Raw genomic sequence first — 27,384 nt, forward strand, 5'->3', positions numbered from 1 at the left:
TACAGCGCACTTCTCTAAGAAGTTGTCCGCTAGGCTTTTTCCTTCACTTGATAATTCGTACCCTAAGAACAGTACTGTCAGATGGGCAATTCGGGACTTTTTAAAGTTGAATTTGTAACCCTCTGCTGCGAACCCAAGTATAATGGTGTTTTAGGGCGCCATTAAACCAGAGCAGGTGCTCTTGAAATTTAAGTGGAATTTCAACCTCCTCGAAAGGGGCGTACTCATCCGGAGGTTCCTCTATTTTGTAATAGTGAAACTCTTGTGTTATAGCGTTTACCGCTGGAAAGTTTATCCATGAATAGAATACCTCTGTCTGCCGATACTCGTGAGCCTCTATCACGAAAATTACTGTACCACCTTGAGGTGTCAGTCCATGTTCTATAAGTTTTAAAGTTATAGATCTTCTTAAGTGGACCGGGATGATAATAGCATCCGGGTCTGTGTATTCGGGACCTTGCTGAGTCGCATCTACTGCGGCCCCAGTGGTGCCGTTGTTTTCTACTGACATTTCAAACAATGCAGGTTTTGCAGAGTAGGTCTCCAAGGAGACAAAGATTAGATGCACAATATTTTGGAACACTGTATCCTTCAACGTTGAATAAACCAGAGCTTTACATAGGAATCTCTTCCTACTAAGGTCGGGCGGATTTTAACCTTTCACCCACTCCAGACGTCTATTGGAGTATTTACGGGAGAAAGGGGTGTGAAATATGCACGACTGAGTTACTCTACAAGTCTTGCGTTAGTTTATCGCCTTACCAAACGTTAGGGCGCCATGTAGTGTAGTTCCTAGTTTCCCACTAGGCCCTGCGCATTGGAATAACATAAACAGTAGTATCGACGTGGAACTGGCTATATTCCAGGCCTCCACTGACTATGCTAAACTTAATTGGGTTGTGTTACCAACTAGCTCAGAGGTCACTGGAAACTTTCTTCTCTGCATAGGAAGTGATCAGCTTCCTTGGCACAGACAAGAAGGGATTCAGCTTTCCAACAACCGTGCAACATGACAACTTTGCTCCTCAGATCAAGAGTCGATCTCTAGGGTCGTGTGAAACAATAGACATAGATTTCACTCAGTCAGTCTAGTGCAGTTTACTTTCACAGTATGTAGAGAATAGAGAGACGGGCGTGTATCAATAAAGGTTAACATTTATTGAACAGTCTTTCTTCTCATACAAGAGAAATGTATTGCCACAATTGCAATAACTGTTATTATGAAAAGTACGTACAGTAAGATAAGAATAGCGAAATAGAACTGTAAAAGCATTGATATGGTTTCTTAGCCATACAATGGTTTAAAAGTAATAAAACATTTATACAGTCATATATACATTAGGCTAACATACTCAACTGGTGCTTCTAACTAAGCCTACCCCAGTGTGCCTGACCTAGGCCTAACACGTGAGAAGGGGGAGTAAGTAAGTAGCTTAAGTTAAGTTGGTTTTGCCAAGGTTTGTTTCAAGAATTCTCTTCTAAGGGTTTAGTCAACACCATACCTCTGAATAGAATGATGGAGGATTGGTATCTCCTTCAGGGGTCTCTCTCGATATCCCAGTCACCTGCGAGGGTAAACTGGAAGCGCCGGGACTGGATTTCTCTGCACGAGAAAGGCAGCGGCTTCTCTCAGCGCGTCTGGAGGAAGGAGGGGTGACAGCGTCCGCGGGCAGCTGGGCTGGATGTCTTCGCAGAGGACGGCTGCACGGCTCCTCAAGCGTACTGCACCATAGGTCGCGCTGTAGCGGCGATAATGGTAATCAGTAGCTTCACCACCACAGGATAGCAGGCTGCAGCGACAGAGTGCTAGTTTTTACCAACACGGGGTCATGCAGGCAGCTGGCATCAGCAACATGTTCGCTCATTGCTTAAGGCAACGTTGGTAATATTTATACCTGACAGGTGCCGGGTTTGACGCAAGTTTGCTGGACATAAGACGTCAATTAAAGATGTCACTAGGAAGTGGCAGCTATCAGTTGCTCATTAGAGTTCTATTACTAATCAAAACATAGCAAGCGGGGATTTCCAGGTTTGCTAAGTTTTTATCTTGTTGAAGAACTCGGAGTGTTATCTAGGAATATCAGATAGTGACTGCTGCTCTGTCATTGCACTAATTGGTCGCAAAGGAAGTAGCAGAGAGTCATGCTGGAATGTGGCTCTGTGGCTCTGCTCGTGTGAGGCCAGAGATGACTTTACAGAAAATCGTACTTGAACGGTTATGCCAATATAGGGAACAAAGGGCTTTATAGCCGAATAGGGGCATAAGGTCACAGTATCGATCAGGAACCTAGATAAGCACATGACAGGTGGTGCATGGTAATTGCCATTCTACCAGCCATGATTTTTGGACAAAGCCACATCCACTTACAATGGTAGGCAGGGTTTTGCACTAAAAATAACACCTTCTTGCAGCAGGTGAGAAGTAGAACGAAAGCATTTGATTTCTCCTAACTTTTCAAACATTGCGTGTCCTAAACTGTACTGCACTCATCCAATGTGTAAAATGGTTTTAACTTGTCTGGGCATATTACTGTGCATTGGTAATGTGCCCTTTCAATTCAGAGCATAAGCTAGACCTCACACACACACCTTTGTACTTTGGTGCAAAGGTGTGCATGTGGCACAAGACAGCATACTTGTGCAGCAGTTCCATATCTTAGTAGATATGTTTCTGTGATGCTGTCTCCCCCAGTGCAATGCATCACAGCAACGTTGCTTACTGCATTGGTCAACATTTTAATACATTTTCCTCTTAGTCTGCTTGTTTTTTTACATTGACATGTCAACATTATAATTAATGTAGTAATCTCATAATCAGGACAAAGTTCTTGAGTCTTTTTCTGTCATAACCCTGTCTTTGAACTTAAATGCAATAAAAGACTATGGCTATTGTAAATAGTGGTTTAATATTCTTCGACCTAGTCTATACAACCGAGAGACACACACAGATACAGAGAGACGCACACACAGAGACACGCACAGACAGACACATACACATAGATACAGAGACACAAGAGACACACAGAGACAGACACACAGAGATACAGAGACACAAGAGACACACAGAGACAGACACACAGAGACAGACACACACAGAGACAGACACACAGAGACAGAGAGTCACACGCACAGATACACACACAGAGATAAACACACAAAAACGCACACACCGAGACAGACACGCACACAGAGACAGACGCACACACAGAGATGCACAGAGAGAGATGCACACACAAAGACAGAGATGCACACACAGAGGCAGAGACTCGCACACAGAGGCAGAGAACACACACACACACAGAGGAACACACACACACACAGAAGCACTGGTGTGTTAGTAGGTATGTGAAAGTCTATGTGGGTGTGTAAGTGTGTGTGTGAGAGTGGGGATGTGAGTGGCTGTGTGGGTATCTGAGTAGGGGTGTGAGTGTTTCTGTAGATGTGTAAGTGGGTATGTGAATGAGTGTTTTTATGGCTCTGAGTCGGTGTGTAAGTGGCAGTATGGATGTGTGGGTGGGTATATGGATGTGTGAGTGGGCATGTGAGTGGTTGTGTGGGTGGGTGCCTGAGTGTATGAGTGACTGGGTTTGTGAGTGGGTATGTGAGTTTTGTGGATCTGTGAGTGGGTGTGTGTGTGACTGTACAGGAGTGTGAGTAGTTGAGTAAGTAATTGTATGGTGTGTAAGTGGGTGTACAAGTATGTGAGTGGCTGTGTGGGTCTGTGAGTGGGTGTGTGAGTAGTTTTGTGGGTCTGGCAGTGGGTATGTGGAAGGTTACATGTATGTGGGCGGGTGCGTGAGTAGTTGTGTAAGTGTATGAGTGTGTGTATGTATGTATATGTGGGGGTGCATGTGTGTGTTTTTGTGTTATTTGTGTTGTACAGACCTTGAGTTGATGATATCCATCCATCCAAAGGAATAGAATCTATAGAATTGGATACTGTTTCACTGTGCCCCAATAGTGTACTAGAAAACACTGATACCAAGTGTTCTTTGGGAAAACATAATTAAATTACTAATATTGTTTGTTGCATATTTTACTGGTGATTTCTACGGCTGTATCTTGATTCATAAACTGGTAGAAAGTGGACAGAGGCTTGTATCCTATCTTCAAATGGAAGATATTCACATGACACGTGAACCGTCTGTGATGAGCATTTGAGGACACACATGCAAAGTTAAAGCATTTCAGAACAAATTGAAATTCTTTGCAAACATGGAAAATAGTGTTATTGTAAGAATGCACTATCCTTTTTTGCCTTCAAAATTGAATGAGAATGCCATGTAAATTCATCCCCCATCGCATCACTTTATTCACTGAGATACAATTAATTTGAACCTGCAGTAAGAGCATGGTGATAATGACTGAAACAGAACCTGGCAGACCTAAGAAAAAGTGTTACCAGCAAATGCAAAGTTTAGTTGTCAAGCAGGGAGAGGAAAGTAGAGGCAGAAAGCAGACCACCAGTGGTGGCAGCAGAAGGGAACTTAAAAAAAGGAAGATACATAAAATATGCGATTCAGGACAGAGACAACCAATGCCTTTCCTCTTTGTAGTTCTTTTGTCTATTAATTCAGTAATGTTAGTATAAATATGATATATAAGTTGATCAAGCAGGTATTTTTTTTTGGGCATGAACCAAAATAAAGCTTTCATAATCTGCCACATCATACAAATGGTTTTCTGTCCTAGGAAACAACTGCAGCTCCTTAATGACATAGCCAGCTTCACTTAGTGCTTTCTTGACTAAAATCTCATCGATAGATAGATGGGGAAACTTAAAGCTACCAATCATAAAATACGTCTGTTTGATACAGGCTATCATTATTAAATCCCCTCCATTTTTTAACAGTGATGAGAAATTTTTTAAAGCACTGCAGTACTCCTCTTCGTTTGTCACATGTTTTTCCAAACAATGTGGTAAGAGCAGACAGTCAGCCTGTGGCAGGACGATGGGAAACAATGGGTTGCTTTGGCAGACATCATATTTGACAACTTTTTGGATTTTTCGTTGTAACTTTTTTTGCATGTCCGGCCATTCTTCCCTAAAAATAAAGAAATAATCAAAATGCATATTGTTCCATTACTGACTAGAAATGTTCTTTCAGTTAGTGGGCAGTTTTAAAAATTAGTCAGTGTAAAGAACCATCCTCATGGGGACTTGAACGTGTGTTAACATCTTTGTAGGGACTTGCTCCATTCTCATCATCTTCCTCTTAAGTACGGCCATGGGCACATGGCTAGATGTTTATTTTATCAGCAAAATACACAACTACATCATAATCTTTTCATAATTGAATGTTTACATGTATTCTAGGATTACACAACAGATGGATTATGTTAATAATGCACCAGAAAATATAATATATCAGGATTACAGAATGGCTTTTATAACTCTATGTAACTCTTTTCTTAGTGCTTTAAGTATTAGGAGATACAGGACTAATACATGAATGAATTAGATGATAGACTCAAGCAGTAATGTCTAGTAGTATTCAGTGTGATTACTTTCATTTGCATCAAAGTAGCTATTAGACCAGATCTCCTGAAGAATAACATGTAATATCATTGTTTGCAGGAGGATGGGGTGTGATGATGCACTCAGAGGTCAAATGTTATCATAGCAGTATCATAGACATAGTATCAGAGACTCAGAGAGTCTGCAACCATGATAAAAGTCCTCCACAGAGGTAGCATGTGAAGATGATGTTCATTCTCCACAAAGAGAATATATAACTAAAATAATTCCAATAGAAATCATTTGTGGAAGTAATCTCCTTGAACTACCAAGTAAGATAGTGTGTGACTATAGCAATATTCATGTCCCCACATAGAAACTGTGCAGTTATAGGGTTGTTGAGGTCCCCATACGAAAAGTGTGTAGTTGCTGGGATATGCAAGTTCCACAGAGATAGTGTTTGGTTGTTGGGATATTCAAGTTCCCACAGAGACTTTGTTTGGTTACTGGGATAGTGTTTGGTTATTGGGATGCTCACATAAAAGGTCTTAGAGCATGTTTAAGTCCCTCACAGATAATGTGTGAACATTATCTTCAAATGTTCATATCTCCACACAGATAGTGAATTAAGATAATGATGCTCGACGCTTTACAGAGTTAGTGCATGATTATAGACAGGGCCACTGAATTATGCAAGAGGAGAGGTCCAATTATATAGCAAGGTTAAATTAATTATGTGGCAAAATAAGAACAAATTATGCAGCATAATTTGAAATTATTATTTCAAAATTATTTGTAAAACTTGTTAACACTGTCCAAGCATAGGCTACACCTTATCAGTACCAGTATAACACCTGAATATAGCAATAGGAAACAGAAAATTGACCAGTCAACCTTTGCAAAGGACTTTCCACTGCAGCAACACATATCACTAATTTTTGGGTGAGTTTTGCATTGTTTGAGGTAGAAACTTTTTTTGTTAAATCTGCAGATTATGAAGCAAGTGATGGATTATGTTGCAAATGTGGTAATTACATAGTTATTTTAAAAATAAATGCCATTGCCGCACAGTCGTATAATTCCAGTAGCCTGATTATAAGTGTGTTCAAGCCTTCACATAGTGTGTGATTATAGTAGTGTTCATGTCTTTACCAACATCTAGAGTGGAGATTCTGTTGTCTAAGTTCATACAGTGATAGTATGTAATGCTAATGATGCTCATCTCCTACAGAGTAGTGTGTGGTTACAGGTATGTTCAAACCTCCACAGAGAATGTGATTATATTGATGTTCAAGTCCCTATGAAATAGCGAGGAGATCATTATAGTGAAGTTCACACAGAGATAGTGTGTGATTATATTGATGTTTAAATCCCCACAGAGATAGTGTGTGATTATTTGGATGTTCAAGCCCCTATAGGAAGAAATGTGTGGTTATTGGAATGTTCACAATCTCACAAAGATCGTGTGTAAATGTAAGCATGTTCAGGTCAGCATAAAGTTAGTGTGTGAAGATAATGTTTAAGTATCCAAACAGATAGTGTGTGAGGTTAATGATGTCTCAAGCCCCCACACAGGCAGTGTGTGATTACAGGCATGTGTAAACCTCCGCATAGTGTGTGATTATAGTTGTTGTCAAGTCCTTACTAACATAGTGTGGAGAATATTGTGGTAAAACCCATAAAGTGATAGTGTGTAAATATAATAATATTTAAATACCCAGAGAAATAGTGTGCGATTACAGTCATTTGCTAAGCCTCCGCATAGTGTGTGATTATTTAAGTCCCTCCATAGACATTGTGTTATGGTATCCAACACAAAAAGATGATGGACAGAATGTTGAACATTGTCAAACATTTACATGCAACCACAGATCTGGGTTTAATCCACCGATATTTTGTTTGCCACACCATTCCAGTTTGGACCCATCCATATACAAATCAGCCTTGACCATGTTCCCTATGAGAACATCCCGGCCTGAACTGCCAGGCACTCCCTGGACCAGAAAACAGGAATCCTAGGACCGGTTTCAGGGCATCACCCCTTATCAGCCAGGCTAGTTTGAAATTGGTCGCGTAACAATCACAGGACCCACGTCTGGGCATAACCTTTGCACTTAGGGTGAAAATGCAACACGAAAAGATGATGGACGGAATGCTGAACAATGTCAAACATTCTCCTTAGTCACAGATCTGGGTTTAATCCATTGGTATTTTGCTCCCCACGCTATTTTGGTTTGGACCCAGCCACACACAATTCAGCCATGACCCTGTTCCAGATGGGAATGGTCCATCCAGAACTGTCAGGCCAGGCCCTCCCTGGACCGGAAAACAAGCATCCTGGGACAGGTTTCCAACCATCACCCCTCATCAGCCAGGCTAGCTTGAAACCGGTTGTGTAGCGAGCACAGGACCCACGTCTAGGCATGCCCTTCCCACTTAGGGTGAAAATGCAACACAAAAAGATGATGGACGGAATGTTGAACATTGTCAAACATTCACACCCAGTCACCTATCTGGGTTTAATTCATCGTTATTTTGCTCACCATGCCATTCCAGTATGGACCCAATGGACCCAGCCAACCCCAAATTAGTTTTCACCCTGTTCCCTATGGGAACAGCCAGTCTGAACTGCTAGGCCAGGTCATCCCTGGACCAGAAAACAAGCATCCTGGAACGGGTTTTAGAGCATCACCCCTCATCACCAGGCTAGCTTGAAGCCGGTGGTGTAACGAGCACGGGACCCATGTCTGGGCATACCCTTCCCACGTAGGGTTGAAAATGCAACATAAAAGAATGATGGACGGACTGTTGATCATTGTCAAACATTCACCCCAAATCACAGATCTGGGTTTAGTCCATTGTTATTTTGCTCAGCACGCCATTCCAGTGTGGACCCAGCCATATGCATATCAGCCTTGACCCTGTTCCATTTGGGAACAGTTAAACCCTAAGTGCCAGGCCAGTTCATCCCTGAACCAGAAAACAAGCATCCTGGGACCAGTTTGGGGCATCACCCCTCATCAGCCAGGCTAGCTTGAAACCGGTGGCATAGCGATCAAGGAATCCACGTCTGACCACTTAGGTCAAACAAAGCAAACACAATAAGGTGATGGACAGAGTGCTGAAACTTTTCAGACACTCACCCCTAGTCACAGATCTGGGAGGACTTGGCCTGGCTGTTCCGGCTGGATTGTTCCCCTGGGGAACAGGGTCAATGCTGATTTGCATATGTCTGCGTTCAAACTGGAATGGCGTGGCAAGCAAAATATTATTGTGTTTCGTATGCTCACCCTATGTGGCCAGGGTTTGCCCAGACGTGGGCCCCTTGCTCACTTTACTACTGGATTAAAGATAGCCTGGTTAGTGGGGGTGAAAGCCTGAAACCGGTTGCAGGATGCCTGTTTCCAAGCCAGGGTAATATGGCCTGGCAGTTTGGGCTGGATTGTTCCCATTAGGAGCAGGGTCAAGACTGATTTGCATATGGCTGGATCCAAACTGGAGTGGCTTACTGAGCAGAAGAACAATGATAGAATAAACCCAGATCTGTGACTGGGAACGAGTGTCTGAAAAGTTTGGGCACTCTGCCTGTCATCTTTTTGAGTTTCCTCTGTTTGCCCTAAGTGGCCAGGTTATGCCCAGAAGTGGGTCCCTCACTCACTTTGCCACTGGGTTCAATCTAGCCTGGCTTATGAAAGGTAAAACCCTGAAACCAGTCCCAGGATGCTTGCTTCCCTTCCAGGGAGAACGTGGCCTGGAAGTTCGGGCTCAACTTTTCCCATGAGGAAGAGGGTCAAGACTGATTTACTGCTGGGTCCAAAGTGCGGTGGCTTAGTGAGCAGAAGAACGATGATATATTAAACCCAGATCTGTGGGTGAGTGCATGAAAAGTATCAGCATTCCCTCCATCATCTTATTGTGTCTGCTAATGTGTTATGGTAGTCATGTTCAAGTTCCTAAAGATATAGAGTCTGATTCACAAACTGCATTTTTGTAGTTCATCATGTAGTACTACAGTAGTGCTGTTCACAGACCTATGGGTGCTAATCTCAAAGATAACGTTACTTGTAAGTAAATCTACTCTTGTAGGTTTACTCTTATACTTTTGAGTAACTTTATTACTTTTGGTTATTTACAAGTGTAAAGTTACTGAAAAGTGTACACTTAACTATCCCGACCACCTGAGTCTAGGGGCTGGAGCCTAATTTACGAGCTTAAAGTTACCACTTGTAATTTTTCGCAGGTAGGCGGAGATCTTCACCACTGGGTAGGATATCTCCCTATGGTAAAGTATAAGAAAAGGTTTAAAAGTTGATTAAAGATTCAATCAAATTAGAAAAAAATACTTTTGTGTTCATTATTATTGTTACTTTTTAAAATATTTATTCTAAATGGAGAATAACATAAAATAATTAATTTGAATATAATACCTTTTAAATAATGATTTCATTTGAGGTTTGAGTAGAAACAATTTACCATGTAAAGCAAAACTATTATATTTAGTTCATTATGTGTTTATAATGATTACTTGTAATGTATTGAAATAATTACCAGCACCATTTTTGTTGCTATTTTACCGCCAGATGAATTTGTGTAACGAAAAATAATTTAGATTAAAAATTACATTAATGTTTAGAAAAAAGTTAAAACAATAAGTACAATATAAATATATTTTTAAACAGTTTAAATATTTTAATGTATTTTAACATTAATCCTCTGGGGTTTTGTTTTCCGTCCCTACCTCAGGTTTGTCCTATAGACTAGTCTTGAAGTGCTTGTATGTGGGCATGGAGGCACTGGATGTTCTCCAGCTCTGGGCAGGTGTGCATTTTTCTTTTAATGTAGTAATTTAAGAAGGGGCACTTTGTAAATAGTAAGGGGCTAAATGCTTTGTGAGTGGATTCAGGTCCCTTCCTAACCCCCCCTTAACTGTCCATTAACCCATTCTTTTTCCTCCATAACCCCTCCCTTTTAGTAGTAAGTATTCCCAATTTTCCCGTCACTCCACTTTGGCATACACTGTAACCACCACACATTAAGTTTAACCTACATACAAATGTTTGGATAGTGGGTTGTTTAATAGGGATCCTGATCTTAAATAAAGCCACAGAACCCGGCCGTGAGGCTTGTTTGGTGGTTGGAACATGTTGACAATAAGATATTATTATCTGCTCAACTTTTAACTTGGCCACCTGGCATACTAATATAGTACTTTCATCTATAAGGTAATGTTAACAGTTTTTAAATTCCAGTACCAGTCCTTTGATTGCAATAGTTTCATGGAAAGGGTAAGCACCAATGGCAGCTAGTGATCTTTTAAAGTGGTGGGGAAAAATACTTGCAAGGAGTTTGCCTTTTTCAGAAGTTGCCTTCAGAGTTTCCCATATGTTAAGAATTACCTTACCAAATTACCTAATTACCAATATCAGTATTTTGGTATAGGTACCCCCTATGCCAAGGGACCTAAGTCTGGACATACCAATGTCACTTTGGGAAGAACATTGTTGCAGGTATTCTGCTCAGGAACAGGATTATACTTGGGACCATGGAACATCAGCAGTTAGGGACTACGTCACCATACTACATGAGTACCATGAGCCCAATTCTGACTAGCTTTAATGTCTCACTTGCCCTCCTACTCAAAACCAGAAGAACAAGTGAATGGACAGCCCAGAACACAACACTTCCAACCCTCTAAGGAACAGCAGTGACAGGATACTGCCTTTCTCTCACACAATCAAACTCTTCCACGATAAAATATGGAAGACACACAAAGGAAGTTCGAAATATTTATGTAAACAATTGTGCTCAGAAATGCAGTAGAAGTGCCCCAATCAGAAAACAACTGCCTAGCTGAAATACCTTCAGCAATGTCAGTAAACAATAGATTATGAAAAGCCCTCTCATATTCTAAGACAGAATAGCCTAACCTTACTCCCATTTAACAGAAGCAAACTGATTATACAGCAAAGAAATCTAGGATTAGTAGCGTACCCCATTGTAGTGTAGTTCCTATATTCCCAATAGGCTCTGTGCATTGGAATAATATATACTATAGTTTAGACGTAGGACTGAGGTCGACTAGGTCTCTATTGAATATATTAGACTTAATTGTGAGTGGCAGCTAGCTCAGAGGTCACTAGAAACTTTCTCGAATTCACAAGAAGGGATTAGTTTCTGACAACCGCATAAACATTACAACTTTGTTCCCCAAGAATAAGAAACGTATCTCTAGAGTCGTGGAAACAGTAGATAGATATTTCACTCAGTCAATTGTGCATGCTTCGTTTCACCAGAGGTGCAAAAAAATACAGAGACGGGCATTTTAAATAAAAGTTTTTATTGAACGGTCTTCTGTCTCCTGCAGGAGAAATGAACTGATACAATCGTAATACTGGTTGCAAAGTACAATGCGTACAGTACGAAGAGTATTATAAAATAATACTGTAAAAGCATGATATGGTTTCCAAATCATAAAATATAACATAGAATACATACATTAATAAATAATGACTAAAAGTACTCAACTGGTGCTTTTAAAATACGCCTACCCGGTGGACCTAACCTAGGTCTAGTACGAGGGAAGAAGTAAATGAGGTGTAGCTTAAGTTTAGTATTCCTTGCCAAGAATCCCTCCAAGAATTCTCTAAGGGTCTAATCAGCTACTTACCTTGGTTTTAGAAGGAAGAAGGTCTTGTGTCTCTCTCTCAGAACTCGATTTCCCAGATACCCACAAGGGCAACCTGGAAACACTGGAGCTGAATTTCTCGGCAGGAGAAAAGACAGCGTCTCTCAGTGCGTCTGCAGGAGGGGTCGTCTTCCTTCGGCACTTGCTGCGGCGAGCTGTGTCATGTAGGTAGATAGTCAAACTGCTCCAAACCACCTTGTGTTTGTCTAGGCAAGTGTGGGCATATTTATTCCTTGACGGTACCGAGATTGACGTAAGGTTGGATATAAAAAAAGTCATCAAAGACTCAGTTCAAGCAAGCCCCTGACTGCTGAAAGCGGGTTTTTCCAAGAAATCGTTGTGGATTTTTGGAACTAATGGAAGTAGCCATGCCGTATTTGGACTGCATGGGCTAAGTCTAAATATGGTTATGATTTCTATGCCTATATAAGGATAGGGTGATTTATATCTATATTTGGGCATGAATCGGGAAAATTACACTAGGGTCCTAAATTCATATACAACACCCACTCCACTTTATTAAGTTCAACATTGCTAAATTATAACTACTGAAACATATCTAAAGCATGTGTTTACAGTCCCACCCAATATACAAAATTTGCATTTGAAAAGGCTGTACACGAAATGAGCATAAACTGCACGCATTTGCGAAAAGTGTTTACATATATGATATATAGCATGAAATGATTAATGCTAACCTAATGAATCACGAAATTACATTTATGAAATGGCTCTTAAGTGCAGAAAAAAAGTTCGAGACCATCTCATAGCATAATATATCAACTGTTTTTGGTTTTGAGGACAAGGCCAAATATTGTCTCTATGAAGTGTTTAAAAGAATTCTTGTTCTCTAAGAATATTTCTACTTTAAGCAGATTATTCTGTGCCCAAAAAAAAAAAATCTATTTTGGATAAAGTTCAAATTGAATCATAGAAAAATACAGTTCCCAATTGAGAACGTTTGTTTTGAAAAAGCAAAGGTCGGATTTCAAAGTTGATGGAACGTTGTGTTCAAGATTCAAAAGTTATTCTCTGTGTCAGGAGAAAACATCAGATCGTGTAGGCTGGCAAAGAAACCATCTACCATAGTAGGCGAAAGTGGAACTACTTCAGTTAGTAGATCAAATGTGCACAGATGAGAAGCATCGCCATCTGCGTTAGTCGCATTAGCAATGTTCGCACTGGGTGGTACCTGTGTGCCTGTTGTTCCACGTATCTCACCTTCAGTTAGACTTGCCGGTGAGACCTCAATGAATTCCGTCATCAGGATTGGTAGCCGTTGGGGACAACACGATGCATGAGTCGTTTCCGGACCTAGCAAGGCGTCAACATCCGATGGCAATACTGATCGAAGTGTAAGACAAATGTCCAACACGCATTCTTCTCCGCAAAGCAGGCATATTAGAACAGGTAAGATGCAATCTTGCCAGATTGGTCTGAATGAAAGGAACCAGGTGGTATTCAGATCCCTTAAACAAGCCAAGCAAAGAATCTGTGTAATTCTGTCACGGTACTGCATGGCTAGAAGTGCGTCTTCCATGGTAGTCTGGAAATCGTTGTTGACTGGACTTGCCATATCGGAGCAGAAAGAATAAAAATAGAATTCCTGCTACGAGTCCCAAAATGAGAGGCAGGCCGCAGAACACAGAGTGCACAAAATTTGCAAAAATGCAGAGGACTGATTCAAAGGGTGCTAACAGTCCCGAAAAAATCGTCTTAAATACATGTTCAATACCATTCGTATCAGACATGATTAAGATACAACCTAACATTTCTGCGAAATGTATTGGGCAGTTTGTTGATAATAGGGCATGTATCTCTGCAGAAGTCCTTGCGACTTGCAGATCATACATTTCTCTGGACAAGGTCAGTGGCACATTTTTTGCAAAAGAATGGCTTTCATTTTGCTTAAAGTATCAATTTGTAAAGAAGAGATATTCAGTGAAGGCCAATACGCCGACTCCCTGTCTGTTTTGCCTTTTGGAAACAATACTTGCATAAAACAAGTGACCCTGGCTGTTACCCTAACTAGATAGGCTTTTCCTGGCAACATGCCACAACAGCTGTGATCATTCAACATTATGTAGCTACCATTGGATAGCTGCAGAAAAACTGGATCTATCACTGCTGCTGGTGAACCGTGCAGGTGGCAAGAAAGGTTTTTTAAAGAACCCTTGCAGGCTCCGTGTAAATTAATACCTCAGCATAAAAGTGTACTGCTTAGTGAGTTCTTACAATTTTTACCACTAAAACATACTTCCTTTCCCCACTCCAACATTTGTGTGGGTATGGTAAATTCCAGGTTGACTTAATGTACCCTTTAAAAAGTCTATTTAAAATAAAAATAACCCCCGTGTCGCCATGTGATTTTCATACCATAAACAGTGCCCTACTCAACATTAAATCCATCGGGCTCTAAACTGAATTGAATTTTATTTTGACTACAGGACTACAACTTTGGGTATCTAGTGTGAATGGAATTAGAGAGCGTTATCCTTCCCGTAAGCCACGAGTATCTGTGCCCTTATGACTGTGCCCTTATGACTAGGATTCCTTTATAGGTAACATATCCCTTAATCCTCTCCTCCTTTGATGTCTAACCTTATCTGTATTTTAATTTAAAAAAACTTCTTTAGATTGAGGAACCATATGTTATGCGTGAAAATATCTTGCTCTCTGTTCCTATTTTAAAGTCTGAAAAAATCCCAAAGAACTATGCCAATAATGCCCTTGCTCTGAAACAGATCATGTGAACACTATACTTGACAATGACTGATATTATCTAAATAGAGGTTGGGTTTTTCTCAATAGAAATCCCTGACCCCTATCACTAATCGTTATAATCATACTTGATGGATCTTAGATCCAATTGCCAAAATGTTGTCAAAAGTGCACTGAAACGAATGTTTGTATGTGTAGATGTATGAGAAAATTTTTTTTTGAATATGAAAGGTGTCATGGAATGTACTCAATGGTTCACTTAGCTAAGGTTATCACTTTGCCTCTAACAGATCTCACCTCACTGGGATTCTGTCTTAGGGAGTGTCACTAGGTAGTCTAGCATTGCACAGTCACAAGAAGTCAACCATACAGTTATCACACCAATAACCAAAGCTGATCCAAAATGTAAAATGCAATAAATAGTAGAAAGTATATGTTTGAATAATCTAAATTTGTATTGTGTATATATAGAACAAAAATCTAAGATGCTGTTTTTATTTCCAGATTTTATACCTGTTCCCCTCCCAGTAAACAACTCCTAGCCCTGACGAAGGTGTGGCCCCATTGGACTGTCACCGAAACGCGCGTCGGCTTGTGTTTCCAGGAATACGGCATACTGTCCTATATCCATCAGGACTCATGTTCATCTGCCTCCTGGAATAACATTCTGATTCATGCAACAAATTTACCATCTATGTGTTAAACACATCAGGACTATATGAATGAATGAAGGTTGACTGAAAGTTGAATGCAAGAATATTAGGTTGAGTGAATTGGAATTAGCAAGTATGAGAGTATGAATGTAGTGTGGTGTGTTACTGGGTAGGTCACAACGTAGGATGAATGTTCCTCCCTTTTATCTTTCCCCTTACAAATGTACGTTTTTGATGTTCTAAAAAATACTATGTGGATCTAATATGCTATTTAATTTTGTACCTTTTGCTATATCAATTCAAGGAATACAAAAAAAATAAAAATATATATATATTCATAAAAAATCCTCTTTGAGTATACTTGGATTGACCTTGTTCTTGTCATGTGCAATGTTGGCTCTTAGACTAATCACCCCATATATATTGGTTGGATCCTACCTCTAGGACCATTATATCACTAGGCAGGGTTGCTTTCTTTTGTTCTATTCTCCCTTAATGTACCCTTTACCCAACCTTTCATATAGGCCTGCTGGTATGTGTTTTCAGCAATACTTAAAATGGAAAATCGTCACTGGTATCATATTATCCATTCTACGACTGGTTTCTCAGAAACAGTTATTGGTAATCTTTCAAGTTTTTCTATGCTCAGCACCATATAGTCTGCTCCTTTTTTGTGCCAACGAGATTTGCTTCTCTGTATGGTTAAATACAGAAAACAATGACGTGGTGTTGATTAGACGCCATGGCACGTACCCTGAACGGAGATTTTGTAACGTCCAACCTAACAGCATTATAGAACGTAATTGAGACTGGCCATGTTGTAACATTAGCAAGTCCTGCTCTATTATGTCAAAGGCAGAGGATACAATGCTGTCCAAAGAATAGATTCTGGAGGACAGAGTCGTTAACCTATTGTCCACTACAGAGAGAGCTTTCTCTAAATTAATATGATCAATTTCTCGTATTCTGCAGTTTCCATTTGCGTGACTTTCCATGCCTCATTGTAAGCAGCGTATATACCGGCGTATATGAAATGTTTATGACGCAGATTACGAGGTCCAAGTAAGAAGTCTCGCAAATCAACGCCTTCTTTAAGTAAAGTCAAGTGTTGTTTAATTTCTGGAAGTGTGGATTTCTGTAGCCACTCAAGGCATAGTTTTCTCACACATTGTATGTTGTTACTATCCCTGGATGTTGTCTCTGGGAATATCTTGGATCAGGCCTATTCACTTTGAACCCTTGTGTTTTGTTCATGAATCTATCTTGACAGTTATTCATTAAGCATGTGCGAAATTTGCGAATTTGCGGATTTCCCCGCGAAATCGCAAAAAAAATCCACGAATTTGCAGATTTTCCCGCAAAATCGTGGATTTTTTTGCGATTTGCTCTGGAGTACTTTCTACTGGCTAATCCAGTAAGTGCTCCCTCATTGGGTAAATGTATAGTTATTTTACTACACTGCAGCTGCGTAAAGGGCCAGATGTGTCTCCAGTGACCATGTGTCCATGTTTTGTTACTTGAGCTCGTTTGAAGCACATTCCATCGACCATTTTTAGCAGTTACTTGTACTTACCTTAAGCATATTAAATAATAAAAAAATATATATATTATAAAATTACCATCTGTGGGAGACACAAAAAAATACAGTTACAATATATCTTTTACAACACAAAATAATTTGTAAAGTATTACATTTGCCTTTATTGCTGTTCTCAAAAAATATTGAATTTCACTAGAAACAGTGAGTTCAATAGTACTCATCATATAACAGCGGGCAAAAAAAAGACAATCAATAGGATTATCTTATAAAAACCCATTCAACATTATCAATAACGATCTAAAAAATAGAAATAAAACATATCTTAAATGTTTTTCTCTAAGAGCAATTTCTTACGTAAATAGGACACATCTCCAACAATCATAACATAACAAAACATTATGATAAATGTTCATACACTGTAAATAATATTACTTACAAATATATGCTGACAAAATATATAACAACAAGTCCTTTGTGGTTTCACATACTATTCCACACGGCCAAATAGTTTGAGCCAAATTCTTAGTTTGCTAATTGTTCAATAGTAATCCTGAGCATCTGCCTCCCAGCCGGTCCTCGGAAGCTTGTTTCCGGACCAGGGAAGACATGGCTTGGCAGTTAGGGCTGGACTGTTCCCATGAGGCACAGGGTCAGACTGATTTGCATATAGCCATGTCTGAACTGGGGTGGCAGAGTGGGCTAAAGAACGGTGATGGATTAAACCCAGATCTTTTGACTGGGTGTGAGTGTTTGATTGATTCAGATGCTCCGTCCATCCCCACTCCCTTTTGTACCGCTTTTGGCTGCCATAAGTGTGGCAGGGTATGCTCAGACGTGAGTCCCTTGCTCACTTTGCCACTGGATTCAAGCAAGCCGGGCTGAAGACGGCTGGAATGGCAGAAACCAGTCCTCGGAAGCTTCTTTCCGGTCCAGGGAAGGCATGGCTTGGCAGTTCGGGCTGGACTGTTCCCATGAGGCACAGAGTCAGACTGATTTGCATATAGCCATATCTGAACTGGGGTGGCAGAGTGGGCTAAAGAATTGTGATGGATTAAACCCAGATCTTTTGACTGGGTGTGAGTGTTTGATTGGTTGAGATGCTCCTTCCATTACCACCCTGTTTTGTACCGCTTTTGGCTGCCATAAGTGTGGCAAGGTATGCTCAGACGTGAGTCCCTTGCTCACTTTGCCACTGGATTCAAGCAAGCCGGGCTGAAGACGGCTGGAATGCCAGAAACCGGTCCTCGGAACCTTGTTTCCGGTCCAGGGAAGGCATGGCTTGGCAGTTCGGGCTGGACTGTTCCCATGAGGCATAGAGTCAGACTGATTTGCATATAGTGAACTGGGGTGGCAGAGTGGGCTAAAGAACGGTGATGGATTAAACCCAGATCTTTTGACTGGGTGTGAGTGTTTGATTGGTTCAGATGCTCCATCCATTACCACCCCCTTTTGTACCGCAATAGTAATCCTGAGTGTCTGCCTCCCAGCCTTCTGATCCAAAACCACAGACACCATTTTCTCAATCTCCCAGTGCTCATCCCTCAGCCCGACGCTATTTAACATCTAACTGGGCACCCTCACACAAGTGACCCGCCATCACAACTTCAACATCATCTCCGACATCAACGTCACCAAACTCAGCCTTGTCCTCACAAAAAATCCACATACCACCAAAAGCAACCTCCACGACACAATGAAGGACATCACCAACTACATAAAGAGCAGCTCTCTAAGCATGAAATCGCACAAAACGAAAGTACTCCTCCTCAGACCCACCCCTCAGCCTCGGAAGACTCCTGCTACCTCACTACACTGTGGACACTACCAACACCTACCAACCATATCCACAACCTAGAATTCATCCTAAACTCCTCCCTCTCCATGTGTAGGCAAGTCTACACCGTCTCCTCGTACTGCCATAACACCCTCCACATGCTCCGCAACATTTGCAAGTGGATCCTTACCAAAAGAAGAAGAACAGTAACACAGTCCCTCATCAGCAGCAGACTACACTGTGGCAAAACACTCTACACATGAATTCAAGCCAAACACCTACACAACTACAACAAATCAGTAAGACCACCACCTGACTGATTATCAATGTTCCCTGCTGCAGCCATATCAGTCACCACCTAATACACGTACACTGCCTCTATATCAACAAGAGGGTCACGTTCAACCCCTCACCCTCACTTACAAAATACTCTACAATTCCAGACTAATGTACCTTAACAGCAGTAATCCTAAAAAGGCCACATTTTGAACTTAAACATTTTGGCTTTAAAAATATTAGGTAAGAATTTGGTAACTCTTTGGGCAAACGTTGCTTAAAAACTAATTGACTATCATTACAATGTATCCAACCTTTCAGACATTTTATATAAACAGAGTCATGTCCAGATGTTGTAGAAGGTCCATCATGAAAAATAATTGCAATAGCTACAAAAGTTCTTCCTGATATTGAAACTTGCCCAGCTACAAAAAATGTTCTTAAAGTTTCCAATTTTCTTCCATCAGCTCTACAACGTTGCAGCATTAAAATTACATACTGTCCATATCTTTGTATAAACAATGTTGATGACATTTCTGATTTACATTGGCTACACTCAATGTTTTGAGTTGCTCCTCTAATTAGATTGTTAAAAGACACTGATTCACAGTCAGGTAAAGTAAAATATATGAATCTTTCAGTGTCTATGTTAGTGCTACATGTAAACAAACACATTTGACAATCATGTTGCCATTTATAAGAAAGGCCAAAAAGGTTTTCAATATCTATACCTTCATCTTCCAGTACACCCAGCATAAACATTAAAAATTCCTGACAATCTTGCTGAATATTCTGCGTAAATTGACTAGAACCTTAACATATGTCCAAAACATTTTGAATATCAGAAACACTTTGTATTTTACTTTTATCACTACTACATTTCTCATAAACAGAATACAACAATGAACAGAATCTTTTGTCCCGATTTTCAATAATTTGCTGTTGCAAACTTTCAAGAACAAAAACAACATTAACAACTACATTAGCATAGCAGTTGACACCACAACTATTTTCAAACCGATAACCAACATTCTCTTCAACACTGTCCTTTTTCTTTTTGCTTGCAGACGCAACATCATCTTGTTTTTTTTCTTTCTTTACAGTTTCACTACAGATATTCTCAAATCTCTTTTTTCTACCTATCACACGATTTTCAAATACTGGACATTGACCTAAATTGGGTGCATATTCTTTTTTTCACCTATTATACTCTTTCACACAATTTGCATCTGCACTAACCTTTGTCTCATCAAAATCAATCAAGTACAATCCAGATAAAGTTCTGACTCAAGACAAAGCAGCATATGCTGTTGTGTAGTTCCTATTTTCCCTATAGGCCCTGCGCATTGGAATAACATAAACAGCAGTGTAGACGTAGGACTGCGGTCTTCTAGGTCTCTACTGACTATGTTAGACTTAATTGGGTTTGTACCAGCTAGCTCAGAGGTCACTGGAAACTTTCTTGACTGAATAGGAAGTGATCAGCTTCCCTGGCTCAGACAAGAAGGGATTCAGTTTTCCAACAACCGCATTAACATGACAACTTTGCTCCTCAGAATAAGAGTCAATCTCTAGAGTCGTGTGAAAAAATAGACATCTATTTCACTCAGTCAGTTGTGCAGAATTACTTTCACCAGTATGCAGAGAATAGAGAGACGGGCGTTTTCAATAAAAGGTATTATTTATTGAACAGTCTTCCTTCTCATGCAAGAGAAATGAATTGCCACAATTGCAAGACTTGTTATTATAAAAAGTGCGTACAGTAAAAGGAGTATTACGAAATAATACTGTAAAAGCATTGATATGGTTTCTTAGCCATAAGATGGTTATAATGAATAAAATATATACATTCATATATACATTTGGCTAACGTCCTCAACTGGTGCTTCTAGCTACGCCTACCCCAATGTACCTGACCTAAGCTTAATATGTGGGAGGGAGTAAGTAAGTAGCCGTTTTAAGTTAAGTTGGTTTTGCCAAGGGTTTGCTTCAAGAATTCTCTCTAAGGGTTTAGTCAGCACCGTACCTCTGGATTAGAATGTTGGAGGTCTGGTATCTCCTCTCAGGACTCGATATTCCAGTCACCCGCAAGGGTAGGCTGGAAACGCCGGAGCTGGATTTTCTCGGCAGGAGAAAAGACAGCGTCTTTCTCAGCGCGTCAAGGAGGAGGGGCAGCGTCCGTGGGCTTCTCGCATCTGCTGGGCTCTCTGCAAGGGACAGCTGTTCTGCTCCAGTATTCACCACCACCGTGTTTACTTAAGGCAACGTTGGTATATTTATACCTGAAAGGTGCCGAGTTTGACGTAAGTTTTTGGACATAAGACCTCAATAAAGATGTCACTAAGAACTGGTCGTTCTTACAGTGCTCGCAAGAGTTCTATTACTAATCAAAACAAAGCAAGCGGGACTTTCCCAGGTTGCTGGGGGTTTGAGCTGTCGAAAGAACTCAGTTTGTTATCTAGGAATCTAAGGAAGTGGCTTCTGCTGTGTCATGTACTGTAATGAGCTGCAGAGACTAGTTACTGAAATATGGCTCTGATCGTTTATGCCATTATAGGGATATGTATTGATTATAGCCGTATAGGGGCATGAGGTCACAATATTGATCGGGGTCCTAGATAGAACACAACATCCACTCCACAAATTTATGTCCATCAAATTACTAAAACTAAAGCAATAAGATGCGCGTGTATTCCTACCCACCCCAAAATACATATTGCATTTGAAATGGCGTATATGAAATACATGAGAATATAGGTACTGTACGTTTTCAAGCATAGTAATCATTCAAAAATTATTGCATATGTAATCAGATTGAATGATTGTGCGAAAAATACACATGAAATGTCTCTTAATACAGAAAAGAAGGGCGAGACTATTTCATCACATATAAATACAATTGCTGTAAAATGTGCTAGAGGCTGAGGTAAAGTTTTTGTCTCTAGATCTACTAAAAATAGAAGCTCTGTTCTTTATGAATAGTTCTACTTTAAGCAAAAGTATTTGTGCCAGAAAAGGTAAATATTTTGAAAAATGTCTGATTAAAAAAAAAATATTCCATGGGGAGCGGGAAAATAGAGTTCCAAACGTTTTTCAATAGCTTTTGTTTATCAAAGCTGAAGGCCGAATTCAGAGTTCATGGGAACGCTGTGCGCCGGATTGTTTTCCAAAATTCATTCTTGCTGTTCAGGGGAGAACATCATTTCAGACAGGCTCTCAAAGAATAGGTCTACATATTCAGGTGACAGTTCTACCAGGTTTGATAGTGCAGTAACCTGGCAGTTGTGAGAATGGTTGCTATCATCGATGTCTGGATCAGCAATGCTCACAGAAGGTCGTACCTGGATGATGCTGCTTTCATTTTTTGCTTCACTGCCGCCACCTAGTCATAGCGCAGGAGTCTCAACGAATGCCGTCATCAGGATTGGTAGCCGCTGGGGACAACACAATGCGTGAGCCGTTACAGGACTTAGCAAAGTATCGATATCCATTGGTACTGCTGATGGTAGTGCAAGACAGGTGTCTAACACGCATTCTTCTCCGCATAGCATACATCGAAGCACAGGTAAGATGCAGGTCTGCCATATAGGTCTGAATGAAAGAAACCAGGTCATGTTCAGATCTCTCAGCCGGGCCAATCCAAGGACCTTAGTTATGCGGTCCCGGTAGCGCATTGCAAGGATTGTTTCTTCCATCCTTGCCGGAGTCGTATCTGTGTTTTGGTTTGCCATATCAGAGCAGAAGGGTCAAAAATATAATGCCTGCTACAAGTCCCAAAAGTAGTGGTAGGCCGCCAAAGACTGAATGGACAAAATTGGGAATAATGTCCAGAACTGCTTTGAATGGTGTTAACAGTCCCGAAAAAATTGTCTTAAATACGTTTGAGATACCAATGGCATCCGACATATTTAGGATTTGGCTGAGCATTTCTGTGAAATGCACGGGGCAATTTGTTGATAAAAGTTCATGTATCTCCGATGTTGTCCTTGCAACTTGGAGATCATACGTTTCTTTTGATGACGTGATGGGCACTGTTGTCAGCAAAAGCACAGACTTTATTCTGCTTAAAGTATCAATTCGTATAGAAGAGATATTCAAAGGAGGCCAAATCGGAGTCTCGGAATCTCCAGGGCCGTTTGGAAACAATGCTTGCAAGTGACCATGGAAGTCGCGCTTACGAGATATGCTTTCCCTGGCACCAAGACACAACAGCTGTGATCCGTTATTAGAATGTAACTCCCGTTAGAAAGTTGCCTAAAGAAGGGCTCTATCTGCATTGCAGGTGTGACGTGCTGGTGGCATGAAAGGTTGTTTGAAGTCCCTTCACAGGCCCCATGTAAATTAATACCCTGGCACAAAAGTATACCGCTTAGTGAATGTTTGCAATTTTCACCACTAAGAAATACATTTTTGTCGTTGTCACGGTAGCATGTGTGTGTATATGGTAATTTCCATGATTACATAATGTACCCTTTACCCAACCTTTCATACTGGCCTGTCGGTATATACTCAATGCAATTTTTAAATCGGAAAGTTGTTATTGGAATTGTGATAATCCCGTGTATTATCCATTCAATGACAGGTCTTTCTGACATTGTCAATGGTAATCTATCAAGTTTTTCAATGCTCAGAATTGTATAGTCTGCTCCTTTCTGTGCCAAACTGATTTGTTTATCAGTGAGATTAAAGATAGAAAACAATAACGTTGTGTTGATTAAACGCCATGGCACATAGCCTGAACGAAGATTTTGCAACGTCCAGCCCAGCCGTACAATAGAACGTAATTGGGACTGGCCATGTTGTAACAATGGTACAAAAGGGGGTGGTGATGGAAGGAGCATCTAAATCAATAAAACACACACACTTCTTCAGCCCGGCTTGCTTGAATCCAGTGGCAAAGTGAGCAAGGGACTCACGTCTGAGTATACCCTGCCACACTTATGGCGGCCAAAAGCGGTACAAAAGGGGGTGGTGATGGACGGAGCATCTGAATCAATCAAACACACACACCTAGTCAAAAGATCTGGGTTTAATCATCACCGTTCTTTAGCCCACTCTGCCACCCCAGTTCAGACATGGCTATATGCAAAGCAGTCTGACCCTGTGCCTCATGGGAACAGTACAGCCCGAACTGCCAAGCCATGTCTTCCCTGGACCGGAAACAAGCTTCCGAGGATCGGTTTCTGGCATTCCAGCCGTCTTCAGCCCGGCTTGCTTGAATCCAGTGGCAAAGTGAGCAAGGGACTCACGTCTGAGTATAACCTGCCACACTTATGGCGGCCAAAAGCGGTACAAAAGGGGGTGGTGATGGACGGAGCATCTGAATCAATCAAACACACACACCCAGTCAAAAGATCTGGGTTTAATCCATCACCGTTCTTTAGCCCACTCTGCCACCCCAGTTAAGACATGGCTATATGCAAATCAGTCTGACCCTGTGCCTCATGGGAACAGTACAGCCCGAACTGCCAAGCCATGTCTTCCCTGGACCGGAAACAAGCATCCGAGGACCGGTTTCTGGCATTCCAGCCGTCTTCAGCCCGGCTTGCTTGAATCCAGTGGCAAAGTGAGCAAGGGACTCACGTCTGAGTATACCCTGCCACACTTATGCCGGCCAAAAGCGGTACAAAAGGGGGTGGTGATGGACGGAGCATCTGAATCAATCAAAAACACACACCCAGTCAAAAGATCTGGGTTTTATCCATCACCGTTCTTTAGCCCACTCTGCCACCCCAGTTCAGACATGGCTATATGCAAAGCAGTCTGACCCTGTGCCTCATGGGAACAGTACAGCCCGAACTGCCAAGCCATGTCTTCCCTGGACCGGAAACAAGCTTCAGAGGATCGGTTTCTGGCATTCCAGCTGTCTTCAGCCCGGCTTGCTTGAATCCAGTGGCAAAGTGAGCAAGGGACTCACGTCTGAGTATAACCTGCCACACTTATGGCGGCCAAAAGCGGTACAAAAGGGGGTGGTGATGGACGGAGCATCTGAATCAAACAAACAAACACACCCAGTCAAAAGATCTGGGTTTAATCCATCACCGTTCTTTAGCCCACTCTGCCACCCCAGTTCAGACATGGCTATATGCAAATCAGTCTGACCCTGTGCCTCATGGGAACAGTACAGCCCGAACTGCCAAGCCATGTCTTCCCTGGACCGGAAACAAGCATCTGAGGACCGGTTTCTGGCATTCCAGCCGTCTTCAGCCCGGCTTGCTTGAATCCAGTGGCAAAGTGAGCAAGGGACTCACGTCTGACTATACCCTGCCACACTTATGGTGGCCAAAAGCGGTACAAAAGGGGGTGGTGATGGACGGAGCATCTGAATCAATCAAAAACACACACCCAGTCAAAAGATCTGGGTTTAATCCATCATCGTTCTTTAGCCCACTCTGCCACCCCAGTTCAGACATGGCTATATGCAAAGCAGTCTGACCCTGTGCCTCATGGGAACAGTACAACCCGAACTGCCAAGCCATGTCTTCCCTGGACCAGAAACAAGCTTCCGAGGACCGGTTTCTGGCATTCCAGCCGTCTTCAGCCCGGCTTGCTTGAATCCAATGGCAAAGTGAGGAAAGGACCCACGTCTGAGTATACCCTGCCACACTTATGGCGGCCAAAAGCGGTACAAAAGGGGTGGTGATGGACGGAGCATCTGAATCAATCAAACACACACACCCAGTCAAAAGATCTGGGTTTAATCCATCACCGTTCTTTAGCCCACTCTGCCACCCCAGTTCAGACATGGCTATATGCAAAGCAGTCTGACCCTGTGCCTCATGGGAACAGTACAGCCCGAATTGCCAAGCCATGTCTTCCCTGGACCGGAAACAAGCTTCCGAGGACCGGTTTCTGGCATTCCAGCCGTCTTCAGCCCAGCTTGCTTGAATCCAGTGGCAAAGTGAGCTAGGGACTCACGTCTGAGTATACCCTGCCACACTTATGGCGGCCAAAAGCGGTACAAACGGGGGTGGTGATGGACGGAGCATCTGAATCAATCAAACACATACACCCAGTCAAAAGATCTGGGTTTAATCCATCACCATTCTTTAGCCCACTCTGCCACCCCAGTTCAGACATGGCTATATGCAAATCAGTCTGACTCTGTGCCTCATGGGAACAGTACAGCCCGAACTGCCAAGCCATGTCTTCCCTGGACAGGAAACAAGCTTCCGAGGACCGGTTTCTGGCATTCCAGCCGTCTTCAGCCCGGCTTGCTTGAATCCAGTGGCAAAGTGAGCAAGGGACTCACGTCTGAGTATACCCTGCCACACTTATGGCGGCCAAAAGCGGTACCAAAGGGAGTGGTGATGGACGGAGCAACTGAATCAATCAAACACACACACCCAGTCAAAAGATCTGGGTTTAATCCATCACCGTTCTTTAGCCCACTCTGCCACCCCAGATCAGACATGGCTATATGCAAATCAGTCTGACCCTGTGCCTCATGGGAACAGTGCAGCCCGAACTGCCAAGCCATGTCTTCCCTGGACCGGAAACAAGCTTCTGAGGAACGGTTTCTGGCATTCCAGCCGTCTTCAGCCCGGCTTGCTTGAATCCAGTGGCAAAGTGAGCAAGGGACTCATGTCTGAGCCTACCCTGCCACACTTATGGCGGCCAAAAGCGGAACAGAAGGGGGTGTTCAAGGACGGAGCATCTGAATCAATCAAACACTCACACCCAGTCAAGAGATCTGGGTTTAATCCATGACCGTTCTTTAGCCCACTCTGCCACCCCAGTTCAGACATGGCTATATGCAAATCAGTCTGACCCTGTGCCTCATGGGAACAGTCCAGTCCGAACTGCCAAGCCATGTCTTCCCTGGATATGGAAACAAGCTTCCGAGGACCGGTTTCTGACATTCCAGCCGTCTTCAGCCTGGCTTGCTTGAATCCAGTGGCAAAGTGAGCAAGGGACTCACGTCTGAGCATACCCTGCTACACTTATGGCGGCCAAAAGCGGTACAAAAGGGGGTGGTGATGGACGGAGCAATTGAATCAATCAAACACTCACACCCAGTCAAGAGATCTGGGTTTAATCCATCACCGTTCTTTAGCCCACTCTGTCACCCCAGTTAAGACATGGCTATATGCAAATCAGTCTGACCCTGTGCCTCATGGGAACAGTCCAGCCCGAACTGCCGAGCCAGGTCTTCCCTGGACCGGAAACAAGCTTCCGAGGACCGGTTTCTGGCATTCCAGCCGTCTTCAGCCCGGCTTGCTTGAATCCAGTGGCAAAGTGAGCAAGGGACTCGAATCTGAGCATACCCTGTCACAC

General features: G+C 42.0%; 1 protein-coding gene across 1 annotated transcript in view; it reads right to left on the bottom strand.

The window, feature by feature from the left end:
* Positions 1-4,209: 4,209 nt before the first annotated feature.
* LOC147693612 (nicotinamide N-methyltransferase-like) overlaps positions 4,210-27,384 on the bottom strand; it is a 99,262-nt gene continuing 76,087 nt past the window's right edge. The window contains exon 3 of the mRNA XM_086933241.1: positions 4,210-5,045. Coding sequence (XP_086789367.1) covers positions 4,610-5,045 — 436 coding nt within the window. The 3' untranslated portion in view covers positions 4,210-4,609. The remainder of the gene's footprint in view (positions 5,046-27,384) is intronic.

Source organism: Lissotriton vulgaris, chromosome 8 (assembly GCF_964263255.1).
Source record: "Lissotriton vulgaris chromosome 8, aLisVul1.2, whole genome shotgun sequence".
Taxonomy (NCBI): domain Eukaryota; kingdom Metazoa; phylum Chordata; class Amphibia; order Caudata; family Salamandridae; genus Lissotriton; species Lissotriton vulgaris.